The sequence below is a fragment of the Geospiza fortis genome, unplaced genomic scaffold, assembly GCF_000277835.1.
Source record: "Geospiza fortis unplaced genomic scaffold, GeoFor_1.0 scaffold1081, whole genome shotgun sequence".
Lineage (NCBI taxonomy): Eukaryota > Metazoa > Chordata > Aves > Passeriformes > Thraupidae > Geospiza > Geospiza fortis.
The window spans coordinates 65,943-78,707 of record NW_005054503.1 but is presented as its reverse complement, the minus strand read 5'-3'; the positions used below and the strand labels follow the sequence as shown (position 1 = coordinate 78,707).

Below are 12,765 nucleotides of genomic sequence, written 5' to 3'. Positions count from 1 at the left end.
CTGCTGCCAAAGCTCCGAGCACACACAGATCCCCTGAGCAGAAAAACAGCATATGGAGGGGAAAAAAACCCCAGTGGGAGGGATGAGACAGAAATTTGTGTTTAGATTCTCAGAGCAGCATCACTAGAAAGCATGAGAAGCACTGTTCTTGTTTGAGGGGCAGTGTGTAATTTGTGTGACTGTAATAATTCTGATATCATTCTATGCAGCTTTTCATTAAGATTCAATCGTTAAAAGTACACAAGTATCTTTTTCTATAACATTTATTTTCAAACTAATTTTTTCAACTGGTGGTAGCAATATGATCATTTATGCTGGCAGCACTAAAATCCAATTTAAAATCCACATTTCCTGGTAAGAACCCCTTGCACTGGAGACTCAGTTCACCACCAAGTTTCCACTTTGTTTCCCTATGAAATTCTCCATCCTTCAGCCTCTGTTTCAGCAGCTTTTACACAAACCAGTGATGCTGTTTCACTCCTATGATTGCTATGGTATATTCCCAGATGTGCCACTTCTGGGAGTTTGGAATTCTCTCTGTCCCCAGGGGCTCTAAAGGCACCCAAATATTTAAATGCTCATCCTCAGGAGGGATGGCCAGTTCTGCTCAGGGGCAAATGGGATCAGAGCTGGTTGGAAAAGCTTCTCCCCAGGATTGTTGAACCCGTTAGGTCTTGCTCTGTTCATTAATTCTGCTCTCAGCCACAAGGTTTGGCAATGCAAATTAACAGTTTTACTCCAGAATTAAAATATTCTATGGGTAACTTTCCTTTCAAAATCAAAGGCGTCTGGAGATCCTGGGATTTTGAATTATTTCAACAGCATAATACCATCAAATTTATGAAAGTCACATATTCCCAATGGATGAGTTGTGACCATTTTTGCTTGATTCATTTCGTGTTACATTTTTATGACGTGTGTTAACAAGCTCCAGTTTATGACCCTGACATTTGCTTGCTTTTCTTTTGGAGGTCTTCATAAATCAATGAAAAATTTTTGTTTAAATCATTATAAATAAACCAAGCAGAGAATAAGTCATTGAAAAGGACAGAAGCAATTTCCTTTCACTCTTTTTTTTTTTTGTGTGTGTAATATTTGCCCAGGCCCTGAACCATACAAAGAGTGAAACATTTGCACAGCAGGGAGAACACAGCCATATCTGTGTGTGACAAAATAGCAGGACGTCCATAAAGCTGTTGGCTTCTTCATTTCAAAAGGCAGATTTTAATATTACTGACTTCAGAGAAAGATAAGAAGGGCAGTGCATAAGACATTATCAGTCCAGTGTGGAAATAATGCATTCAAAATTAAAGACAGCAGTTTAATTAAGTGCATGAAAGGCTGGCTTTTATGATCATATTTCAAATACCAGAATGTCTTTTCATCCATTCTGCCGTATGACTTTACTTAATAATATATCAAGAACAAAAAACGTATGGGAGTCTTTCTGTAAATTCAATTAGTCCAATAAAAAGTGAAAAATAGTTTCTTTTTCATTAAAAAGAACTCCAGCCTAACCCTTCTGATGACAAAGTGTGAGATGAGAAGGGAGGGCAGGGCTGGAGAAGGATGAACATTCAGCCTTTGTGATGCATTTCTGCTCGCAGGAAACAGATGAAGTGTCACCATTAGTAACATTTGTTATTGAAAGGACTAATTGCACTCTGCTGCAGTTTATCAGATCCACACCACGGGGTACTTGCTTCTGCCTTGGGATGCTCTCCCAGCACAGCAATAATTCAGTTTATTACAGTGTGCTGTGGGTAAGTTTCCTTTCAGAAGCCAGGGTTATCGGGCTGCTGTGGGCAGGGGGCTGTGCTGAAGGGCCCCTCTTGCAGGGCTGAGCTGGAAATGCTGTGGCACCCTGCCCTGGTGCTGCACGGGTTAACTGCAGCCCCTGAATCCATCTGGGAAGGGTTTGTGCGGGAACCCTGGTGGTGATGGCGTTCACAGGGGTCTGAGGGTGAGGGAAGGGACGAGGATTTGACTCCATGTTTCAGAAGGCTGATTTGTTATTTTATTATATATATTATATTAAAATATACTAAAAGAACAGAAGAAAGGATTTCATCAGAAGGCTAGCTAAGCTAAGAATAGCAAAAGAAGGAATGATAACAAAGACTTGTGGCTCAGATAGTGAGTTTGAGCCATCTGGACTGTGATTGGCCATTAATTAGAAACAACCACACGAGACCAATCCCAGATGCACCTGTTGCATTCCCCAGCAGCAGACAACCATTGTTTGCATTTTGTTCTTGAGGCCCTTCAGCTTCTCAGGAGGAAAAATCTTAAGGAAAGGATTTTTCATGAAACATGTCTGTGACACGTGGTCACTGAGAATTTTAGACTTTCTGTAGTGACGGACACTGACCCCAAAGGGAACACTGCATTCCACCTGAAGCCATAAAGAAATTCCATAATTAAATAATAGAACTATTATGAGTGTGTAGTTTGAATAGAAGTGTGTAATATCACATAGTAGAAAACTTAAAGTTTTAGAATGTAGTAACAGATATAAAACAAAATAGAAGCTTTAAAGTAGAGACTGGTCCTTCTTGACCTTCTTCTTCACTTTCTTCCTCATAGGTCTAAAAAGCTTAAATAAAAAAGTCCACACTGTGAGTCACAAGTAGTTAGTTATTAGGTTAAAAATAAAAATAATTAGGTGTCATTTCTTAATTAAACAGTTTATCCTTAAAGAACCTTCTAAAGAAAGAGATACAACTCCATTTTTACCTTGTTCGTAGAGTGCTGTAGAACTCACAACTTGCAAGACTGTTCTGCTCAGGGAAGTGCAGGGATCACACTTCCCTGTGCTAAACCAGGAAAAAAAAAAGAGCAATAAACAACCCATGAGTCTAGCATTTCAGAGGAGACCTCATTGAATGCCAGGCACAATAAAGGACAAAATGTGCACTCAGAAAACTGGGAGGTGATTTTCCTGGGGTGCCAAAGGAGCTGCAAGGAGCTGCTGAGCTGCAGGCAGTGTGTGACCGGCTCAGCCAGGCTCACCTCTGCAGTGCCTGCAGGTTATTTCCACTTGTCAGCTCCTGGGTCAGCCCTAGAAATGAGGTGCTGCTCCCAGCAGGCAAAATCTGCCTTCCCAGCTCCCCCAGTGCCACCAGGGCTGGTTTGTCACTCACAGCCCTGGCACTGAGCCCTGGAGTGGGGAGTAAACAACAGGCTCACCTCTGCAGCTGGCTCTCAGGTCAGGCTGGCAAATCACTCTGGAAGGTTTAAAGCACAGAGTAAATAACCCAGCTCGTTTCCCAGAGCTGCCTCTGGCAGGTTTCAGTGCTGCTGACAGAGCTGCTCGTGGCCCTCAGGGCTGGTAGGGATGACCTGGTCCTGTTCTGCTCCTGGGCACCCAGCTCAGCACCTGATTCCTCCCTCCTTCTCCCCTCACTTGTCTTATTCTTCATTCTTTCAATGCTGTGCTATCTGTCTGGGGGATGGTTCCCAGTATGTTTCTCTCAGTATGTGCTGATGAACAGATTCTGTTCCAGATATCTATTCATGTCCTACTCTCATTTTAACTTCAAAATATTCCTCTCCCAGAGGTTTCCTTAGAATAATTTTCCATACTGCAGAGAATCAGACAGGCTTCATTCTGAAAATCAGCAATGAATTTACAAGAGTGACTCATCAGGTTTTTTAAGCAATAATTTCCATATAAAAGAGGTAAGAACAATAAAAAATTATTTCCCTTTGCAAGCCTGCAGGTGCAAATAGGAGCAAGAGTTTATGGAAATGTGATTTAATAAACAGATGTTTGTTTTTTTCCTCTAGGTAACCCTCCTGCTACGGGCACAGGAACTTTGCACATCACCTTGGAGGATGTCAATGACAATGTCCCATCCCTTTATCCAACACTGGCAAAAGTTTGTGACGATGCAAAAGATCTCAGGGTAGTGGTTCTAGGAGCATCAGACAAAGACCTTCATCCCAACACAGATCCATTCAAATTTGAGCTCAGCAAGCAATCCGGCCCAGAAAAGTTGTGGAGAATCAACAGGCTCAACAGTAAGGCTGGAACTTGGATTTTTGTGTATTTATTCTTCCCACTTCTCCATCCCAGGGTACTACCCCTGAGGCACTGGGGGATTTAGGAGAGGTTTTGCATGAAGGTTTTGTAGGATGGATCTGCCTAAAGCTGCTGCTTTACCCTGTGCTGGGGCTGCTGGACCAGCTGAAACCTGAAACTTCTTCTCTTCTTGTGTTGGCTGAATTTTGTTCCCTCTATTTTGCATTAATCAGGGGCTATTAATAACTGATAATTTTCTGAAGATTACTGCATCTTATGGCACCCAATTTTTGTACAAGGTGCACAAGGCTATGCAATAGGACAGCATGGAAGTTTTGCATGGGCTTTAGCAATCTAATTGAAAAAACTTCCTAATTTTAAGTACTTAAACTCTCTACAAATAAAATCTCCCAATGCACTGGGACCTTGCACAATTGGTAAGAGAATCATGAGATTGCAGAAGGTTTGTGTGTCAAATTGTGGGCACAAAGTACAACATTTCTTCTTAATATAGGTTATTCCTGTTTCTTTTCTGGAATGTTTTATTTGTCTCTGCCACTCTCCAATCTTTTAGTTCATGTCATAGCCTTAGAAAAATCTAGAGATGGATGTGATAGCTGTACCTGGATGCAGGACAAAGCTGTTTCCTTGGCTATTCTCCAAACATCAAACCACCCCTGTGTCACACCCTGACAGAATTATCACACCTACCTGGGTGCCAAGAGTTGCTGTGGCCTCAATTCCCCACGCTGAGCAGATCTGTGGGTTTGGAAGGGCCTTCCCTTCCCTTCCCTTCCCTTCCCTTCCCTTCCCTTCCCTTCCCTTCCCTTCCCTTCCCTTCCCATTGTGGAAGTGGCTCAGCAGTTTTCCCTGTACTTCCCAGCAAGAAAGGTTACTTTTTCCTTTGGCAAATAAATTTATTATCTCTTCTTGTCCTTTTGAGGGTGACATGCCCCCAAAAGCATTTCATTAGATATTAGCTTGCACAGGCAACTTCTGCCAATAATTTACAGACCAAATAATGTATTTAAACAAAAGGGGCTCTTGCAAGTCTTTCTTTTGGTGGGGTTTGGAATAAGATGGGGTTTATAATTAGATTTCAGCCCATGAAAGAATTTCAGTACTGCCTCTTCCCCCCAGTTCAATTCTTTTGCTATTTTTCTTATTTTCTTCCTGATTTCCATGACTAACTGGCATGTCTGATGTTGCTTGCATTCTCCTTCACCCTCCCAAGCAACCAACACTTGATCAATTGTCCCCTCATCCTTTGCAGATACCCATGCCCAGGTCATCCTGCTTCAGAACCTGAAAAAGGCCAATTACAACATCCCCATCTCAGTGACAGATTCTGGGAAACCTCCTCTGACCAACACCACAGAACTGAGATTACAAGTGTGTACCTGCAAGAAATCCAAAATGGACTGCAGTGCCAGCGATGCTCTCCACATCAGCCTGACCCTAATCCTCCTTTCACTCCTCAGTTTATTTTGTAAGTCTTTTGCTGAGCTCTAAGTAATGGAGTGCTGTTTTTCTGCTCATTTGTATTCTGAATCAGAAAACCCTCCAAGGGAGGAGTTAAATGCACACATTGATATCATAATGCTGGAATTTTGGGTTCTTTTTCCATGAGGGAATAGCTGTGAGAAAGGTGGGGGAAAGGGGTTTTTCATAGTCAAAAAAATGATGTCTGATTGTCAAATTAAGAATTAGAAGCAATAATTTTAAGAGGAATCAAAGGGAATCAGAGCTAACATGTGATAAACTGAGAAGTACCAGCTGTAGTAGCAGATTTGTGCAATGCTTGCTTTCATCTCTCCCCACTTGAATTCAATTCAAGCCCATCAAGAGGAGATTAAAGGTGTTCCTGTAACAATGGCCGTTCTGGGTCACCAGGAAAACGAGGCCTGTCTGCTTCAATCTGTTCCTCCACATAAAATGTGCAAGTGACTGGAACATGAGGAACTTGTTTGAGATTCTGGGCTTAGAACCACCCAGAGCTGATAATCAAATGGCCAGGCTGGCTTGGAGGGCAGAGAAAACTGGCAGGTAAAAGGAATTTCTGCTGTTTCTGCAAAAGGAATTTTGTAAATCTTATTTGGAAAGCTAACTTGAATTGGAAGTGGGAAAAAAAATCCCAGAATGACTCAAAAGTAGGAATTTAAAGCCATGGAATCCACAATTTAAACAGGACATGTCCCTGGGTAGTCCTGTGACAGCTGCCAGCAAACTTTTTGATGCAGTGTTAGTTTTGAATTCCTATCTGTTTCAAAGGAATAGCTGTGTCCTACAACTATGACAGTAAATCTGTTATTTAAGGACTGTAACCTCCATCTTCTATTAACAGAATACATTGTATAGTGACTTAAAACCTGAGCCATGGTGAAAGGCCTTGGATTCTCCATAAGATAAAATGTGCCCTGAGGCAGGGGAGAGGTCAAGGCAGAGATCCCTTCCACACCTGAGGCTTGGTGTGTGCTTGAGCACACATCCTGTCCTGTTTCCTTCTCCTTTTATCCCAAAAGCTTGGCATGGAGGTCATTGTGATGCTACCAGCTGATGTTTGTGATGCTCTTTGAAGATGAAAAGGACTATATAAATGCTAAGTGCAAACTCCTGTTCTTAGTCTCGGTCAGTGACATCTAAAGGATCTGCTTTGGCTCTGGTTCAGCTGGGCTGGGCTCAGACTCCTGGAACCAAACACAAACCTCAGCTGTTAGGGGTAATATGTTAAAAATATTTGACAGGGTGTGACACCATTGCAGCGGTGATATAAATGTGCAGCCCATTGATTCAAATATATTCTTGTTGCCACTTCATAAATGTTGCTGCTGCTACACCAGGCATGACTTTCACCACTGGAATTGCTTTCTTATCTGATGTGATTTGCACTTGAACTTTATTTACATTAATTCATCTGCTCAGAATACAAAGGGGTAGAGAAAAGCTTTTTACTTTGGGAAGTTGCCATTTTCATGTTGATTCTTTGCATCCCCCACCAAGAAGCCTGATCATTTTCCTTAGGTTGAATTATAAAGCCACTTTTAGGTATAGGAAAGCACTTTTTGAGTTGCTCTTCTTGGCTGCAGGTCTTGTCCAGCTCAGCTGTGGGTGGAATACACCCCAAGGGCATCCCAAGGGTATTCCATGGCTGCCATTCCACCTCTGGAACTGCTCCCAAACCATGTCTGTGCAAAGCCAGCAAACACCCAACTCCCCTGAGCATTTCCCTCAGGTGTGCACTGCACAGAGACAGAAAGGAAAGGGGCTGGGAGCCAGTTAAAATGATGTGGTTCTGTGTTTGAACCCCTCTGAAATGTGCTGCTATCGCCCCGTTCCCAACTCATTTCCACACACAGATTTTTTATAACTGTGATTAGCTCCATTGCAATGTTTTGTGTAGTCCAAATATTTATCAGAGTAATCAAAGATTATGATGCCATAAAAACAAAGAGAACTTTAGTGCTTATTGAACAGATGAAATGTCCCATTTCTAGTGGCAAGTTATGGGTTTAATTTTAGCAAAAGCCCTTACGTGGCTGACTTTGCTCCCAGTGTTTGTATTTTATGAGGCTCTTGTTCCTGGGAGGTAAATCCTTCAGTCAAATGAACTTTGTAACTCATGCCAAAGTATTTCTTTTTGTATTTGACATCTGGTGTGAGGATAGATAGCCCTCTGAAAGAGCTGCTCGTGGTAAAAGAGCCCTGCATGAATATCTTTCCTGTAGAAAACATCTTGGTATTATCATTTAAATGGTGCAATTATTAGCTATACTTAGAATATGTGCCTCCTCAGTAAATCATGAAAGAAGTCAGATGTGGCAGATTTCTGAAGTGTCTGAGCACACAAGCGAAGAGCCTGATTAAAACTGAAATGGATGCAAAACCCAGCAGTTCCTCCCGTTCAGGAGACATCCTACTGTGCTCACTATATTGAGGGATAATGGGATACAGACTGCACACTTGCCCAGAAGCCCCTGGGAAGGTAGATAGAGCTGGAACAAGAAAAAATTAGGAGTTTCTGGCAGCCAGAAATAGAAAATATGAGATGCCAAAATAGACGGGCAGATTTGCCCAACAAAACAATGAGGTGGGATTAAAAAATGATGAAAACAAAGTTGATTGGAAAAAGGAGCATCTTTGTATGTTTTGCATTTAACCTAATTTTACTGAGATCAAGCTGGAATGGTGGAGAGCGGACAGGCAGAGGAGTTTCTGAGGTTACAACAGGTAATGGTGACAAATATTGGAAAGAATATTGTCACTTGTCATTAAAGCAGACTCTGTGTTTAAGATGAGACTTCATGTGGTGGCATTTTGTCCTCTGTCAGCTTCTCCTTGCCATTACTGGAGACAAGACAGGACCAAATGTTCAGACTGAATTCAGATTTTAGTAGTTCAGATTGAGGAAGAAAATCATGAAAAAACCATCCTGGGTTCCTGGTCAGGGAGGGAGCTGCAGCAATCAGTTCTTGGAGGAAGAGAGTGAGTGGGGAAAGAGGAAATCTGTCTGAGCATGCCTGGGGCTGCTCTGGCATTGTCCCTGAGTGCTGCAGTGCTTCCAAGCGACACAGCCAACCCAGCTCTGCTCAGAACTCAGCTGCTAAAGGGATCCTCACCACCACCAGAATTACAAACAGGCTCCCCCGCAATGTTTTCAGTGAGAGAGCAGCTACAACATCCCACAAGGGCGAGGGAGGGCAAAGCAAAACAAGCCCAAAACAAATTTGTGCATATTTGTGCACAAAATCTGCCCAGGCCCTGTGGGATACTGAGAAAGAACCACTCTGGCTGGCAGAACTAAGCTTTAGATCTACTACAAATTATTGATATTATTATTAGTATTTAAAGGAGTATTTGAATTCTGGGCTTTTGATTTTATAATAACTATTTCACTTAATTGCATAATCATAGAATGGTAATTGCATTTCATATCTTCTTTTATATTCTACCAACATAAAAGACCACGTTAGATTCAAATGTGTGGAATGAAGGGAATAAAAGGCACAATAGTTGTGTCACTAATATTTTACTTAAATTTCTTTGTTATAAAAAGACTGGGATTCAAACACTTCATGTTGAAAAAACCCAATTTTTAATTTTTTTTGACTCTCAACCATGAATAAGAAGCTTTTTTTTGTTCACCTGGCCAGTGGACTACAAAGGTGCAAGTTGACTTGAGTTGAAATAAGTGAAGAGTTCCATTATTCTGAACAGAAAGTGAGGTGCCAGACCAGGGGGGAGATGCGGCCTTAGAGAAATTAAATAAGCTGGAGGTCTCTGCATTGCAATTAATTTGTTAAAGTCAGGGTGAAAGGCCTCAGGTGTGTTTGAAAAACAGACACTGGCACAGATGTCTGTGCTGCAATTGCAAAAAAAGCCTTAGAGATACCCCTGAATTTAATTTCCTAGTAATTTCCACAAACTTTTCCTATTTAGTGTTGGCTGTCCCTCACTATATTGGGTTTTTTCTGATTTGAGGAATAAAGGTACAGGGCCAATAGAGAAAATACAGGTGGTTTTTTTTTTATCCCTTGAAAATGATGTGTTTATTATTAAACCACTACAAAACAAAACAAAAAAAAAAGGAAAAAAAAAAAACCAAAAAATGTAAAAAAATGAATTATATGGAAGGGGTGGGTTTGAATTTCCATGGATCTGGACAGGCAGAGTTAATCCTGCAGTGTTATCTCTCACCCAGCTCATTTTTCAAAGCCACAGCAGCCCCTGTATCTCTTGTTTACCCCGTGTTATTTGTGCAGGAACATCAAATGGCTGAAAAGTGGAACAGAGCATTCCTGAAAGGCACCAGGATAAGACAAATCCGAGCAGGTTTCGAATGGAACAGACCTTTAAGGTCACTGCTCTTTCCATTCCCTCTGCAGATTTGTTACCTGCACATTCCCACTTTTCAGCCTTTATTTTGAATTTCTTGGCTGAGTTTTAAACTGTCAGGTTGTTTTTTTTTTTTTTTCCTTCAGGGCTCAACAATTGGGTTTTTCCTGTAGGATTTTTGGGTTTTCCCAAGAAAAAAAGGAAAAAGTTCATCCCTGTTCCATCCAGTTCCAGAGGAAGGGTTCCCAATAGGTGAATTTGCTAAAACCAACACTTCTTGTTTGTTTCTTTGTTTTGCTGGTTGTGTTTGGTTGGGTTTTTTTTTTTGGTTGTTTTCTTTTTATATTTTAGGTTGTTTTAGCACCCTTCAATCTTCTACAGTAATTTTCTACTTTTCAGAGCAGTTTATTTTTAAATAAGTTTAAAAAAAAAGAGATCAGTTTAATTAAAAAGACTAAGGAAGTCTGCAAGATATATTTTCCCATTTCTGAGAAATCAAATATCCCTATTTTGGCTAGAATTGCAATAAGTATTAAAATTGGAGAATTTTGCTGTGAAAGGTGCTTTATTGAGGTGATTGTTTGGATTTTTTTCTTTTTTGCACTGCTCTAATTTGAGTTGCATTCTCGTGCTAGAGCACAACCATGTACCTACCTAAAATAACACCTAAATTTTGCTCTCCAAGAATTTGCTGATTGTTAGTGAGTTCCAGTGATGTAAACCTCACCTCCCAAACCAAACAACAGCAGCAACATCCACTATCACTCATTGCCTTTTTTACAGATGCTTTGGTCCACATTAATATTATTGTTTTTGCAGCTAAATATCACTGAAATAGATTCTTTCTCAACTGCCTGTATGAGAAAAAACACCATTTTTATTTGTGGCCTTAAAGATTTAGGTTGATTTCAAAGGAAAGGATGGTTGGGGGTTAAGGGGTTGCTTCAATTTGAGCCAGTCTTGATTTGAATCTCAATTTTAACACAGAGCTGTGTCCATTCTTCTGATTTCACTGCAGGTTTTTTCCAGTCCTGCAACATATTGTGCAGTTTGGGAGCCCACCTAAAGTTAATGGGGCTTGAAATGGCCCAGAAATCCATATGGATGTCCATAATTGAGGACAGGATGTTTGTACACCAGACAAGACAAATAGAAATGCCCCCAGATTACACATCAGCATATTGAAATGTGCTTAATAACATTGCATTTGATCGAGTCAATTAGGTGGGAAATGGCATTTTACACACATTTGAAACCATCCAAACACGTTGCAAGGGCGCAGAGGTGAGCAAAGGGGGCAGTTTAGAAGATGTGTGTTCGGAATGCAGAAGGGAGCTGCATTTGCTCCCTGCCCAAGAGCTGCAGTGTTGTTGCTGATGGTCATTCTGGAGGCATGAAATGGACATTCAGAGAGATTGCTTTGATAGCCCATTTAGCTCTGGGAATTCAAGTGAACGCTTTTATGTTTTCATTTTCTCAACAGTACTCCACAGTAATTGTTGGTACATAATATTTTGTATTTCTTCTCTGAATAACTTCTTAAAGCCACATAAATATTGAATTTCAGATAGTAATGGTCAGGATTGCTCTGGAGTGGCCTATGATTAAAAACTGGCACTGAATGCATGACCAGTTGAAGTATTTTTTTCTGCCAATAATGGTCACTGCACATTGTGAGATGTTTGTTTCTTTTCACCATGTCTGTCCTTGGCTATTTTCCCCATAACAGTTTTTCCTATTCCTTTCCTATTTTTCCCTTTATAACATCCAAATAACTCAATGTAAACAGCTTTGTGTTCAGATTTGGGCAGGATATTAAAGATTAGGAGGAGATTTGTGGTGCCTGAAGGTTTGATGGTGTTGCCTTTGCTTCTGCAATACCCAGTGGATATTTACAAAGCCCTTTAAAGGGCCATTAATGTTTGGAGTATTTTAGATGAGATATTAAAGCCTCACTTTATCAATCTAATTAATTGGGATAGGTCATTAGTTGGTGCTTAGGTAAGTGCCACGTTTAGGAGCAGTTCTTCAAAAGATTTGAAATGAGCAGGTTGATACCAACACCTGGCTGATTTTCTAGTTTGGTTTTTCTTTTTCTGTGGCTTCCAAGCATAATCCTTCACTCTAGTTTTTATTCTTACTCAACAAGCATTTCTTCAGATGATTAATTTAGGGTTTCAAGCTGGGTTTAGTCTGAACCTACAGATCTGAATGTGTCTGGATTGTTCATGTTCTGCTTATTTAAAACTGCTGGTAACCTGTGCAGTGCTGCTGTGGGAGATGAGATCTGAGTGCCTGAGCAGCTTCCAGCCCTTTAAAAGGTTGGCTCCCTGCTACAGCTGATGCATTTCCTTTTCAGCATCCCTATGAAAAAAAATCAGCAGACTTGTTCAGTGCTGCTATTTCCAAGTTGTACTTATTCATTTCACTTGTTGAATATTTTCAACCATTCCATTCCATTTATCAGATTAGAGCATGGGAAAATATCCATGCAGGCTGCAGGCAGCCACCTCTGCAATTGTTTAGTTTTGACAGAACTGAAAAATGAAGGAAGCATTTATTCCCTATTGCTCAAATGAAGGCAACACTGCTTTGACAAAGTATCCAACTGAAATTCACATCCATTTTTAAAAGAATAATAATGGAGTACATCTTGGCTTTTCTACCCTAAAACTCCCCCTCTCCCAGTGAGATTCTTCACATCCCTGGAGAACAGGGATGGTTTTTTATTTGATAAACCTAGGGAAGCACATGGCTCTGAATTTCTAAGCAAGGAGAGTCGGAATTTTGCTTCATCTGAGCAACTTTTCTATCAGAAAACGTTTATTTTATGCACCTTTTAGGAACAGTTCATTACACAGGGAGTGTGTGTGAGTACCTGACAGGAAAGAGGGGAGGCACAGCCAAGG

The 12,765-nt window shown here is 40.8% G+C and overlaps 1 protein-coding gene across 2 annotated transcripts in view; it reads left to right on the top strand.

The window, feature by feature from the left end:
- The window catches only part of CDH13 (cadherin 13), a 446,793-nt gene that overhangs the window by 423,827 nt on the left and 10,201 nt on the right, over window positions 1-12,765 (top strand). The window contains exons 12-13 of one of the 2 annotated variants that reach the window (XM_005428754.2): window positions 3,790-4,023; window positions 5,298-5,513. In XM_005428754.2, the coding sequence (XP_005428811.1) occupies window positions 3,790-4,023; window positions 5,298-5,513 (450 nt within the window). Of the gene's footprint in view, window positions 1-3,789; window positions 4,024-5,297; window positions 5,537-12,765 lie in introns of those variants that run through there. The other variant, XM_031063408.1, reaches the window with a different exon arrangement.